This window comes from Carassius carassius, chromosome 7 (genome assembly GCF_963082965.1).
Source record: "Carassius carassius chromosome 7, fCarCar2.1, whole genome shotgun sequence".
NCBI lineage: Eukaryota > Metazoa > Chordata > Actinopteri > Cypriniformes > Cyprinidae > Carassius > Carassius carassius.
In genome coordinates this window covers 5,463,824-5,478,122 of record NC_081761.1, presented here as the reverse complement: position 1 = coordinate 5,478,122, position 14,299 = coordinate 5,463,824, and the positions used below count along the sequence as shown (strand labels likewise).

The following is a 14,299-nucleotide window of genomic DNA, read 5'->3' as shown; positions in this document are numbered from 1 at the left end:
AGTGTTATTCATTTCACTCCTCAGTGCTTGCCCATCTCATCATGTATTCAGTTTAAAATACTTCTTTAACCTTCAAGGCTTTTCATAGTCTTGAACCTCATTATCTATGTGAGCTACGGAATCCAAATATTCCCTCACGTCCGCTCTGGACCTCTGAGTTCAGATTGCTATTTTTCCCTAGATTTCATCCCTTTTATATGGGCAACATATCTTTACTTGTTAAGGCAATTTACTTTCATTGACACTTTCCAGTTAATTTTCACATTTAAACTTAAACTAATAACTTTCAAAATATTAACTCTTCATCTCTTAAATTCTCATTCTTTTCTGATGGCTCTGATGATTTTTTCCCTCTACTGATTGCAAAGACACTTTGACCGCTAGAAAACCACCATTTATATAAAGACCTAATTTCTATATAGTTTATTAAAAATCCTAATATTATTGAGTATATATTTTCTTGACTTACAAAATAATAATAATAAAAAATAAAAATAAAAAAGATCAACCTGAAACAATGGATTTATCTGCAAGAAGTGGATACTGAAACAGTAGATCAACTTGGTGTTCTAAACACCTAACAGAACTGCAGATTCCATAATATTGACTTTAACTTTATATCAAATGCACACACTCACACACATACTGGCTGCAGAGCATTTTGAAATACTTTCATAAGTATCCATTTAAGGATCTGAAAATGATCTCCATTATTCCATTTGAGGTTTCCCGCCATTGAAGTGAAAGAAGCACTTTCAAATGGAAAAATGAGACTGGCTATATACCCCACAGACCCATCCATGCACCACCACAACAATTTCACTGGCCAGTTTACTGTCTGTTTTCTTTGCGTCTCATGAGACCACGTTTTTCAGATTAGTTCTTTGGAACCAAATTATTTAAAATCATTTAAAATCTTGCCCAATTTTAGCTCTCACCTCTGTTTCCAAGAAGCGGCGTAACGCTCTTTTCTTCTTGATGCTCTTCCGTCGGAAAAAGATAGCAAACCCGAGGGCCACAATTACGACCACAAACATCCCCCCAATCACCCCAGCTGCAATCAGAGGAGTCCTGGAGGAAAATGCAATGGTTTAAAACATATACCATAATATATTGTTAGAACAATTCAGAGTATGCAAAATACTGCATTGTTTTAAGGGAAATTGCATTATCGATGCAATCACAACCACATCTAATCTCAGTCATATTATTTTTCTATTAAAATTATAAAAGTGAGAAAAAGTGTTAACTCTCAGTAAAAACCTGAACTTTTAAGAAGGACCAATGCTTTTCCAGAAATAGTGCCATGTTTTTTTTTTTATCATAACACATAATCATTACATTCAAATTAACACAATAATACACTAAATGGGCAACAAAGGTATGGAAAGCTCCTATTTGAAAAAAATAAAAAATAAATAATCAAATAAATAAATAAAAGCCTACTTGGAAAGATTCTGTAATGTGTTGACTGTATATGAATTATTGATTATTAGTTAGATTGTGAGAAATGTTGGTATGAAATACTTTGCTTTTGACCTTCATATAGAATATTATTTATATAAACTTAAAATCAGTGGCAAGAATGGTATGACAGCGAAGGAAACATCTAGGTGTTTACCTGTCCAGCATCCCAATACAATCTTGGATCTGGGGTCCAGTACACCTATGACACAGACGAGATAGAAAGCAATAATTTAAATTACACTACTTTAATAGATTGCAACTAATGATGAAGATAATGGTGGTTTATTAGCTCACATACACTACTTTTCATAAATTTGGTGTCAGTAAGAATTTTTTTTTTTTTTTTTCTTAAAACACATTCACTTTGTTAAAAAATAAAAGATGTTCCGGTATCAAGGCTTCCACAAATTTATAATGCAGCACATCTGTTTTCAACATTTATAATAATAATTAGTGTTTCTTGAGCAGCAAATCAGCATATTAGAATTATTTCTTAACTGAAGTCTGGGGTAATGATGCTGAAAATTCAGCTGTGTATCACAGAAATAAACTACATTTTAAAATATATAATTAAAGGGGTCATATAATGCTGCTAAAAAGAACATTATTTTGTGTATTTGGTGTAATGAAATGTGTTTTGGCATTTTAAGGTAAAAAAAAGACATTATTTTCTACAAAACGTACATTATTGTTTCTCCTCTATGTCCCACCTTCTGAAACGTGTCGATTTTTACAAGGATCATTGGTCTGAAAAGCGAGGTGCGCTCTGATTGGCCAGCTATCCAATGCGTTGGATTGGCCGAATACCTCAAGCTTGTGACGGAAATGTTACGCTCCTTAACATATTGTGATTCTCTGTTCGGCAAGAGCAACGAGACATAAATATTAAACCCCATTATAAACATGATATAAACATGATTTCTAGTTGTGTCTTCTTTTGGAAGGCCAAACAAAGTAGTTTCGCTTTCTCTCCGAAACACACTTCACACACTGCGGCCTTGAGTGAGCGGAGGCTGGCTTGAGAGAGCAGAGGTGGGCGGGCTTTTAAAATGGCAAGACTGGCAGATTTTACGAAGGAGCTTGCGGCAACAACATGTGACGACCCTGTGTTGGACTCCACGGTGAAAGCCGATCCGCCGATCCACAGTGCGATTTCCTCAGTGAACAGCACAGATCAGCTCCAGGAATGATGATATCGTCCTCTTTTTGAAGGCCAAACAATGTAGTGTCGCTTTCACAACCATACACACATACGACATGGCGGCGGCGGCAACAACAATACTACAATGCGAGTAAAAGGTATGCCTTCTTTCTTTGCGTGAACATCTGGGCGGCCGTATGCAAATCTTTCCACATAGTGACATAGACATGTGGAGGTGTGTTAGAACGAGCCGTTTTAGGGGTGTGTGGATGAGTCTTAACTTTGATAAAGAATATCTCTTTGGATTTGAGACTTTATTCTTTGCAACTTTACATATATTCTTTATGCACCAAGAGCTTGTAACACTCCAAAGAGAAAGGGAAAATTTAATATGAAAAAAATATTATGACCAATTTAATTTATATATATAACATCTAAACATTTTAAAATGGCTTACTAATCCTTAGTTAGTGTATGTCACTCACTTATGGTAATAAATGTGCACAAGGTTAACTGTTAATCAACCTAGCCATCTCTAGCATTATCCACTTTCATGAGATTAAGTGTAGCCTGAAATGATCTCCAGAGCTCTACATACAGCAATAAGGCATGTTGGAGTGATGTGATAGTGGTGATTGGGTTCAGTAATCACAGAGAACACTGCTGAAGAGCGCATGCCTTGACAGTAACCAGCGGCAATGACTGTCACCCACGAGATGAAGGGCTCGCGAGCGCTTTGTTATGGTGTCCTAGAGCATTGCAAGAGCTTTGATTTGAGAGCCAAGACAGACCAGAATAAAGCAGAGGTTCATACTGGGTGGATGTTTCTAGTGTGTCCATGTGCAGTATGATCTGCCTCAGATCTACAGGATGTGACACCGAAGGCCTGTGGAACTGAACCCAAATTCACCAACCCACTGGGCAGTTAAAAGTTTAGATTTGTGGGATTTCCAAGATGAAACTAAGAGAAAAAACTGCCTAGAGCAGGGATAGTGAACTCTGGAAAGCTCAGGGGCCACAAAGAAGATTATTTCAGCCTCAAAGGCAGCACTTATATTTTCTTTAGCAATAATTTGATATTAAAGTCAGAAGGATTCCTTATGTGTGGCATGTGTTATGATCAAATCATATTATGTGTATTTTTTGATTATTTGTACAGGTATACAATATATCATTCAATTATTTTCTTTCTTATTTGTAAAGCCAATAATTTGTAACAAATTAATGATTATTCTGATATTCATATGTTGAAAAAAGGACTGCTTTGTTGTAATATCTTATAATGTCTTTTTACTGTTTATATTATTATGCAACATTTATATGTTTCTTCTAACTTTGTTTTAATAGGTGATATGTAAATAAAGCTTCACACACATTTCTGTTCAAAACTTTGAGGTCAAAAGAAATTAAATTAACAAATTATTACTTTTATTTAGCAAGCTCACAATAAACTGATCAGAAGTGACAGTAAGTATATTGTGAAATAATATGAATATATTTAGTCAAATAAATGCAAATTTGGTGAGCATCAGAGATAAAAAAAAAATACTGACTTCAACTTTTGAACACCATCAAAAGCATTCACTGCTTTATCCTGATCCTTATTAACAAGGCAAGAATCTTGGTAAGATGTTTGTAATGTAATTACTGCAGTTGCCATGACAATGATACATCCCACTGCCCTCAATACGCTCTGTGGAGGAAAAGACAAACACATGCAGAAACCTACCCCTGGGTGCAGTTGGGGTGGCAGGGATGGCACTCGTTGTTGGTCTCAGCATATTTGAAGATGAAGCTGTTTGCTCCCTGCAGACCATCAGGGCATTTCTCCACACAGTTGGGACCGTCTTTGAGATGCAAGCACTTCACACAGTGATCTGGACCCTAAACCATACAGACAAAATGCTTGACAATGACCAATAAAATAAAAATTTGTCTGAAAGTCGTACTTGAGGATGGATAAATAAAGGAAAACAAACTACTTACAATATTTTATTGATGCTTATCCCAAATATTTTATGCCCAAAAAACATATGCCACTTTTTGGCACTTTCTTATTTCATTAAACCTTTACTTAAATGTTACTGCTCATAACATAAACAAATTCATACATAGTTGATCGAAGTAATTGCCCATTTTAAGATGGGTGTCACACGGTTGGACGAGTTCTTACATTCTTTGACAGCTCTAATGTTGTTAATTATGCAGCTTAGGAATTGAGATGGACAGGCAGGTTATCATCAGAAGATGACAGCTTTGTTCCTCTACATTTAAAGTCTAAAACTTCGGCACTTGAATTTGTACATTTTACAGACAAAATAGAGAAATTCTAAATATGGTAATATATACTGCCAACATGGTATTCATATCCAATTTTACTAAAAAAATGTAGGGTGAGATTTGATAGGGAAAAGTCAAGGCAAGTTTATGCATTTTTATGAAAAAAATAAAGAAAAAGAGAAATCTTTGGAATTAAGTGCAAAAACGAATCACGGACAACCAAGAAAGCTAATTTGATCAATTCTGATGAGGTTGACTTTAGATAGCACTGCTTGGTTTACTTACAGGGCCATGACAGGTAAAAGTTTTATCTTCGGCCTTTTCACACTGGCTGTCACACTCCACACACACTGATCCATTGGCAAACTCGCGAACATCTCTAAAATATGCACATGAATAAAATAAAAACAAGATAATTAAACATTATACTTTAAAACTGTAAGCAAAATTCTAATAAATAAAACAAAATAAAACAAAACAATATCATTTAGTTTTATTTATCTTTTTCCAACAACCAATTTTGGCCATATATGCATGAATAATTGTCTAAAAAATATTAAATCAAAAGCATTTCAAAGTAGGTGATGTATTCTCTCAGCAACAACACATACAGCAGGTTTTGTTTTGTCTCCGACTCATCCTCCATGTCTTCTTGAACCACAGCCAACTGAACCACAGACACTATATTCACACACTGGTTGAGAACTTGGCTGATAAACCAGTCGGCTGAGTAAGATCCATGAAAAAATAATGGCATTTTAATTAGAAAAATCTTTCTCTGCACTGGTCTGAGAGGAAAGAACAAACAGTCCTCTTTAAATTTTATCTAAGCAGATGGCAGCTCAGATTGCAGGAGATACGGCAGAGAGGCTGCCTAGCAGAGCCATCAATACCCTTTCCTTTGTTCGTTTCCATCAGCCCATGTTTCAGAGGGAAATTTTGAGAGCCGGTTCGAAAAACAGGGAAAGATGGTGCCTTGTCAATAACAGAGTGGGGATCAAAGAAACCTCCCAGATCTTCAAACATCGGAAATCGAGTGTACGGATGCTCACAGTTTGAAATTTCTCACACTGGAAAAATTTACAGACAAGATGGGTGCTAATGTGATGCCCAAAACCAACTAAACTAGCAACGACAAACTACCAAGACATCTACCTACCTAACTACCTACCTACAACTCTGAATGGGTGTTACTTTAACCCTCTCAGGCTCAAATTAATTTTAGTCACTTAGTAACTTTAGTAACCTTTAGTAAAGTTTTTAGTACTTCAGATACATAAAATATGTATCTGGAGTAATAAGGTTTTTAGTTTTTAACTGTTGCAAATCAGCAACGCCTGCATTTAGAGGGTAAAGGTGACATTTCATAAAAATCTGTCTTTTTCCGCATTTAAGTGCTACAATCGGGTCCCTGCTGCATCTACCAACCCAGTAAGCCTGGGTTGGTAGATGTTTTTGGTAAGCCTTTCAATGTTTTTGGCAAGGCTTTCTCTGCAAGCTTGTGAAAAAAGGAGATCTTATTATAATACTACCACCCCTAATCTGGAAGTTTTCACCCATGGCACCAAGTGCAATAAGATATGAAAGAGTACTTAGTTTAGTATGAGCATGCTTCGGATGTGTGCGCTCAGAAAATCATATCCATACACAGCCATATTTTGGAAAAGGGGGCAGGGAGCAGCAGCTCATTTGTATTTAAAGAGATATGCAAGAAAACAGTGTGTTTCGGCTTCCACTCAAAATAGGCATTTTCAAAATGATATAATACATGATTTGTGGGGTTTTTTGATTTCTACACTTTTCTGAAGTTTTAGTTTAGGTTTTGATGTCCTTAAAGGAAAACGCTATAGTTTTTCCATAGTCCACTATGTTCTTCCCTCAACTTCCCTCAACGAGACGAGTTGATATGTACCTCTCCTGTCTCAGTGCATGCACTTAATCACTGTAGCGCACGGCACCACTATGTTAGCATTTAGCTTAGCACCATTAATTCCTTAGGATCCAAACAGGGATGAATTTAGAAGCCACCAAACACTTCCATGCTTTCCCTATTTGAAGACGGTTACATGAGTAGTTACACAAGTAAGTATGGTGGTACATAATAAAACGTGGCGATTTTCTATGCGGATAAAAAAATGATAACTATAATGTATGGTGGAAGAGCAAACACATTACACTGCTCTCAGGTCTCAGCTCTTGGATGAGTGACTGAAGATGTTTGGCACATCCCCATTCATAGACTAGGGCTGCTGATTTAAAGCGCAATTAATTGAGTGTAATGAGACCCCTGTTCATTCTCCAAAATATGACACTCCCCCACAGCTGATTATTGTTTGGAACTAAATTACATTTTTCTGCCATGGGGAATCCTATTCAGATGTTGGTCAGAGTTGCCATTGTTTAATGACTACAGCAGAAAAGCAGTGCCAACCAAAGAGCTCTTCTCTGACGCTCTCGGTGGACCAGAATGTAAATTTATTGTCAGATGAGTGATTCCTCTTTGTCATTCACAGATGGCAGTGTGTTCTGAGCCCGCTCGGGACAGGCCGAGGAACAATTAGCTGGATTTTGGTCTGTGCCGTAACACTGGCCAGACTCGGCCCTGCTTCCTTCTGTGTTCAGACTATAACTTTTAGATGAAATCCATCCCTCTCTCTGATTCTTTTAATCTTATCTCACACATCCCCAAGGCAGAAGTTTGTACACAATTGTGTTTACAAAGTGACTGGGGGCAAACGGCAATCTAAATGATAGATAGTCTTCATATAAAAAAATACTGCAGTAACCATGGCGGTACCCAATAGTCAGAACATGTGCAGTTTCACGCTGCCCACACAATGATTTTATTCATGAAACAATTACAGAATGAAATTGTGTAATTGCTATGTAAAATATATAAACTGTCAACTTGATAACTGAATTTATGAATTTAGGTTTATTATGGTTTTAATGCTATACTGGTCATAAGACTTACAGCTTACAGTTTCAATTTAGTGTTATTAGTGAAATATGTTATGCATTATATTATTTTCTTTACAAATAACAACACATTTCTTTCCAATTTTTACACCAATAATGACATAATTTTATTCAATTATATACATTAAATTGATATAATTTATCCGTTTATTTTTTTTTAAACAATACTTTTAATCAAATTTAAAAAAAAATTGTGAATATTATTATTATTATTTGTATTCATGTATTTATTTATTTGTATTTATTTTCTAATTTATGGAGTGATTTCCAAAACCTTTAACTCAAATATGCCAGTAAAATGAAATAAGAATTTTGTTCAGATATTTTTGTATGAGGAAATTTATGAATATCCATGCATATTTAATTAGATATGGTCTCATTTGCTTATTTAAACAATATTTCAGAAAAAAATAATCTATCTATCTATCTATCTATCTATCTATCTATCTATCTATCTATCTATCTATCTATCTATCTATCTATCTATCTATCTATCTATCTATATTCAGTATAATAATAATAATAAAGAAGTACCACTTTTAATCATGAACCTAGATATGGCGGGTAATATTTTTCTTGCTTCTTCATTTCTGAAGTCTGGGTGCAAGCTGCCTTTTACTCACCCATCATAGAGATGACAGGCTTTCACACATGTCTTTCCCCGGCTGAAGTATTTACAAGAGAGACACTGATCTGGACCGGGACCCCAGCATCCTGCCACTGAACACAGCGGATCACACACCATCCTTTGCTGAGCTGCGGAGGACATCCACAGAAATGCCTTTACACTCACACATGGGCATTATATGGCTATGAGTTAGACATTAAACAATATTAAAGGCCCCATGCCATCCCGACTGAAGTTTTGTGGCTTTTAGACCATATCTACAGGCTTTGAGGTCATCCATGTTCTAGTGTATGGCTAAACATCTATACCGTATGTTCCTCTTAAATATCCTATTTCAAAAAGAAATATGTCAACCTCATTTTTATTTTATTTTTAAACTGATATTACTGCGGTCAGATTTTGCTTTATCAGTTAATTCAAGAATATTAAAATATTTATATACAAATATTACTACTTAATCAATGAATCCCAATTAAAAACACTGTATTGACTGAACCAAAATCCCCCAAAATTGTCAACTCGTGAATGGAAAGCACTGGATGCAGGGACAATCCAGGGATATCAGTCGACTGTGATCGGCAGCGTGGAAAAGAGGCGAGTGAATGAGCCGGGTAACAGCGCCATTGATCCCACACACCACAGACTTATTATCTCACTAATTACATCAAGCACAGCTTGGCAGTGCGGCACTGTGGGAAGTGTTCTGCAACTGTCAACATCTCCATTACGGACAAGTCTGTGCTTCTCCATTTCATCAGTTCAGGGAATTCTTATCGTACATAAGATACTGGCCTGTAAAATGATTGTCTTTATGTCCTAGATGTGTCCCAAAAGTGCACTGTATTGAGATTCAAGAACTAGCAGACCTAATAGACTAGACTATTATTCATTCTCAGGTACTCTATGATGGTAACTGGGTTGACAATATTACAGATCATTTAGCCAATAACTGTACAAATCTCTTAAAACCTCATAGTAAGCCTCAAATTTAATAGATAAGAAAATAGGTATGTTTTACACAGAGAAAAGAAAACAAAATCCTACTTGTAAGAACATTTCTAGTTTACATTATTTTTATGACAATTATGCACATTTACCCTTAACATAATAACCCCTTAAACATAATATTAAACATTAAATTTCATAAAAAGAAATTATATAAAATTAAATAATTGCAGTATATTCATAATTGCAGTATATTAATTAAATTAATTATACATAATACAAAAGGCTATATATATATATATATATATATATATATATATATATATATATATATATATATATATATATATGTATATATTTTTTTTTTACTATCGAAATAATGATATAATAATATAAAAATGAAGTAGAGTGGATTTAACAATATCTTTTTTTTTGCATAAAAAAAGATTTATCAAGTGGAAAAACTTAACAAAATGAAGATTTTTGAACCTGGCTTAATCCAACGTTCAGATTTGTATTCTAGAAATGTATGGAAATTAGTTCATATTCAATTAGATAAACCCTCATGTGCATATTTAAACATAAAAGTTCAGACAAAAACACTTTCCTTAATCTAACTGTTTAATCAACTGGGGAAATGATGGTGATATTAGCTAGTTAAGATTTTAACCCTATAAACCCTGTAAGGCTTTGTCTTAAAATAGTGCTAAATTTGACCGTTTTAAATAGTTTATACAAAGAAGATGCACCTGTTTAAATAGAGCACCAAAAAAAATCTTTTTTTTGTTTGATAGTACTGAGCACTCACTACACTCTCTGGGGTCCCTGTTGTTCTTGATCAGAGCTCTCTGGGTGCTGGTGCGGAACAGACTGGTCCAGTTCACCGTGTTGTAGAAGCAGAGCTGGCTGTTGTTGGTCATGTAGACGTTACCAGCGCTGATCTCTTTCAGAGACTGGAACTTGAGCGAAGAGATCCAGCGCTGCTTCAGGATCAGCAGAGAAATACCACTGAGAAAACAGAGACGCACACAAAAATGAGGATGATTAGAAAGTCAAGAAAAATTTCCAAACCTATCGTTCTTTTATATGTTTGCATTGTTTATTTGGTAGTGATGTAGCAGAATGTTTTACTTTGATCCACTGTGATTTTGCGGTAAGCATTTTTAATGAGCTGTATGAGTCAAAAACAGTTGCACTGACAGAAAATAATCTTACCTATAAAGTGTTCTACCTCCTATGGTGACAAGGTTGGAAAAGACACCAAGATCAGTCATGTTCTCTGGCCAAGACTGGATGTTCAAGTAACCTTTGGATGCAGTTAACAAACAAGCAACAAAGCGATTATTCAACAGTGGTCTTAATGTGGCAGTAAAAGCAAAAAAACATCTTGCAAAAGTAATGACGAAATAAGAAATGTAATATCGCACCACAATTTTTCAGTACCATTGGGTGCGTTTTCCACGGTTGCACATGTTCTTATGATCAATATTTTTGTGCATCAAGAATCATAGGTGCGTTTATATGGTCGTGATGGGAACTGCGTTCACGACAACAGTCATAGGTCTTTCTTATTGTGCAGTTTCATTATGTTTCACTCCATTAACTGCAATATAATATCTGACTGTGCCACACACCAAATTTTAATTAAACAAAAGCCTTTTAACATGACTATCTGTTCAGTTTTTCTAACCTATTACACTCAACAAATAAATACTGTAACATAAGGATGCATGAATGTTGTGGGAAATGAACTTGCTCGACATCATGTGTGTTTTTTATTTGGATATAGCTTTCCCAAATCATGTTAAAACTAATGATAATGCTCTCTCTACCTGTGATCTCTCTGACGGTCCAGAACACATTCAGTCGCTCAGGATCCAAAGCACCGATACCATGATACATGTCTCTGTAAACAAAACAAAACAGTTAATGAGTGTAAGGAATAATAAAATAAAAAAACATGTACTTTTATTAGCACTGTAATATAAGTCAAATATCCCCCTGTTCCTGAAGATATTTTGCTCAATAAACAGGTTTTGATAGTGTAATAATGTCCTGGGAACAACAAGGTCAATCTCATTAGGTTTTAAACTGACTTGCATCAAGGTTGTAGATTGCATGACTACAGATTTTTCTTCTGTCAACATGCAGAGTAACATGTCAGCTTTATATACATCAAAACCACCTTGCTACAGTTCTTGTTGGCGTGCCTAGAGAAGTTGACATTCACTTATGGCAGGGAATACCTGACACTGCTGAAGGACATAAATGTTCCTCACCCTTTAATGCCTGTGATGAGGAAGATGAGGTTGCCATTGATCTTGGTGCAATTGACAAACATCTCAATGTTGCTGGAATCTACAGTTTGAGCCATCTGAAGCTGGCCGGTACCTATACCATCACACACTGAACACCACAAACAAACATGAGTATACTGTATTGCAATGTTCCTAAAAAGTGTGGAGGTTATATGTTTTTATATTTATTTTAAGCAATTCTTAAATTCTTTGTTTTTTACTCTTTGGACAGATGTCAGTGCATGGGATGCACATCTTGATGTGATTTTCCTCCACCTCCATCTTGTTGCTCGGACAGGCTTTGACACAAGAGCTGTGATCCACCACAAAGTTATCTATGTAAAAGAATGAAAGGGCTTGCATAGGAAAGATGCTTCTTAATTCAAAAATATGTTTTAAAGGGAGCGTTAAGACAAAAAAGAGAATATTTAAAAATACAAAAATAGTAGATCTTTAAATGACAAAACATTATGATTCTGTTCTCTTTTTTATTTATTTTTTATTAATTAATTAACTTTAAATATAATAAATGAATCAGTATAACTTACGTGGGCATTTCTTGACACAGAAAGCTCCATAGGTGTATTTGGCGTTGGGATTGTGCTCGAGCTGGAAGGTTGTTGGATTGTAGACGAATGGCTGAGGACATTGTGTCACACAGGCCCCGCTGTCATTAAAGTTGGTACAAGCCTGAGAACAAAAAAAAAAAAAATTAATGTAAGCATGTGGTCGATCAACAAAACGTGACTATAATGGAGAAACACCTCTGCAGAGCTTTAATTGTTTTCAACACACATTAAAGGGGTAGTTCACCCAAAAGTTAAAATTACCCTATGATTTACTCACCCTCAAGCCATCCTGGGTGTATATAACTTTCTTTTTTTCCGATGAATACATTATATATATATATATATATATATATATATATATATATATATACACACACACAGTACATGGCTCCGTGGGGCTAATAAAAGCCTACAGAGGGGAATCAATGCAGTTTTTGAACAAATATTATCCATATTAAAAAGTTTATAAACCATAATCTCTAGCTTCCACTATAACTGTCATACACACATTCACGAAAGAGGGGCGTTACAGCGGTTAACATATGTGTACAGGATAGAGCAAAACAAAATACCAGTCATGAATTTGAAGAATAATAAAATAAGAACATGTAAAGAAAAATGTTGGAAGGTTGTGATATAAGCCAAGTTTTCCCTTGCTGTAAAAAAAACTTGGTTCTCGCGAGACTAGCATATTCTCACTGGAGCTTACGCGACACCTACATCCTATGTCATCTACTGGAACTCCACTCTCATGTGGCACTTTCTATGATGGATGGATGCCCTTTTTTGGACTTGTATTGGACTATTGAATATCAACACCCATTCACTGCCATTATAAAGCTTGGAAGAACCAGGACATTGTTTTGTATCTGATTGTATTTGTCTGAAAAAATAAAATAAAATAAATTAATAATAATATACACCTAATCTTGCTTGAGAGTGAGTAAATAATGAGGGTAATATTCTTTTTTGGGTGAACTATCTCTTTAAAGCACATGAAACTACTTTAAAAATGACATGAGCAGGCATTTGTTAATACCTCTAATACACTTCAAAATCATGCATAATGAGGTATAACTACAGGAAGATGTTGACATACAAAGCAGTCTGTGTCTTTGGGTCCGAAACAGCCTCCTGCACATTCACGGTGACAGCAGTTACTGACATACGGACCAAAACAGCGTCCATCACACTGCTCTGCACACACCGTCTTTGTCACTGTAACCAAAAGACAAAAGTGAAGCTCTCTCCAAATTAGTAGATTTGAGTTGAGTTTGAGTTTACTTCTATGTAAATGTGTCAAAAGTTACCAGGACAATGCAAAAACCTTAAATCTATTATTTGCCAGACAAACTGTGTAAGCCCCCTCCCCATCAGTGCTGACACTCTAGAGAGCTGGGTTGTCTTTAATTATACCTAATTATGTATTGAAAACTGAACCTGCCATCCCCTGCTGTCCCTCTCTTTGTATCTGCCACCCACTCATGAGTGCATCACCACAGGTTGTGCCACGAGCACCAGAGAAGATCACCGAGTTCCCAAGAGCTTTCACTTGAGCAGCTTCAGAATGTGTTTACTTTACAAACAGAACACATTTCATTTCAATTACTGAAACTGTTTTTATTTCTGAAACTTTGGTGTACAGTAATATTCAGTCTGCAACATCAGGCAAAAAGTTAACTTTTAACATAGTTAACAACATATTGACTGTTCAGCTTATGAAGCATCCTTCTTAAAGAAACCTTCAGCAGTAAATGGTGTCTATTTTGCTCACACTATCGAAGCATTTTTGCTTTCGACAACCATTTATAAGATGAAGAAGTCTTGTATTGCTGCCAAAAAGATGTGACTACTGTTTTCCTGTGAGCCAACTTTTACAACAATTATTACAACTATGCTGATGTAATGTACAGTGTGAGAAAAAATAATGTTCTTTTTAAACTTTAAATCATATAAATGTATTCTAGTACACCCTACAACTTATGTACTTTGA

At 35.4% G+C, this 14,299-nt stretch overlaps 1 protein-coding gene across 1 annotated transcript in view; it reads right to left on the bottom strand.

Moving 5' to 3' along the window:
- The window catches only part of LOC132143397 (receptor tyrosine-protein kinase erbB-4-like), a 165,781-nt gene that overhangs the window by 22,488 nt on the left and 128,994 nt on the right, over positions 1-14,299 (bottom strand). The window contains exons 6-17 of the mRNA XM_059553572.1: positions 13,406-13,524; positions 12,286-12,427; positions 11,959-12,072; positions 11,720-11,846; positions 11,273-11,346; positions 10,656-10,746; positions 10,249-10,448; positions 8,491-8,623; positions 5,174-5,267; positions 4,338-4,492; positions 1,622-1,666; positions 939-1,071 (exon numbers count right to left, since the gene is read on the bottom strand). Coding sequence (XP_059409555.1) covers positions 939-1,071; positions 1,622-1,666; positions 4,338-4,492; positions 5,174-5,267; positions 8,491-8,623; positions 10,249-10,448; positions 10,656-10,746; positions 11,273-11,346; positions 11,720-11,846; positions 11,959-12,072; positions 12,286-12,427; positions 13,406-13,524 — 1,427 coding nt within the window. The remainder of the gene's footprint in view (positions 1-938; positions 1,072-1,621; positions 1,667-4,337; positions 4,493-5,173; positions 5,268-8,490; positions 8,624-10,248; positions 10,449-10,655; positions 10,747-11,272; positions 11,347-11,719; positions 11,847-11,958; positions 12,073-12,285; positions 12,428-13,405; positions 13,525-14,299) is intronic.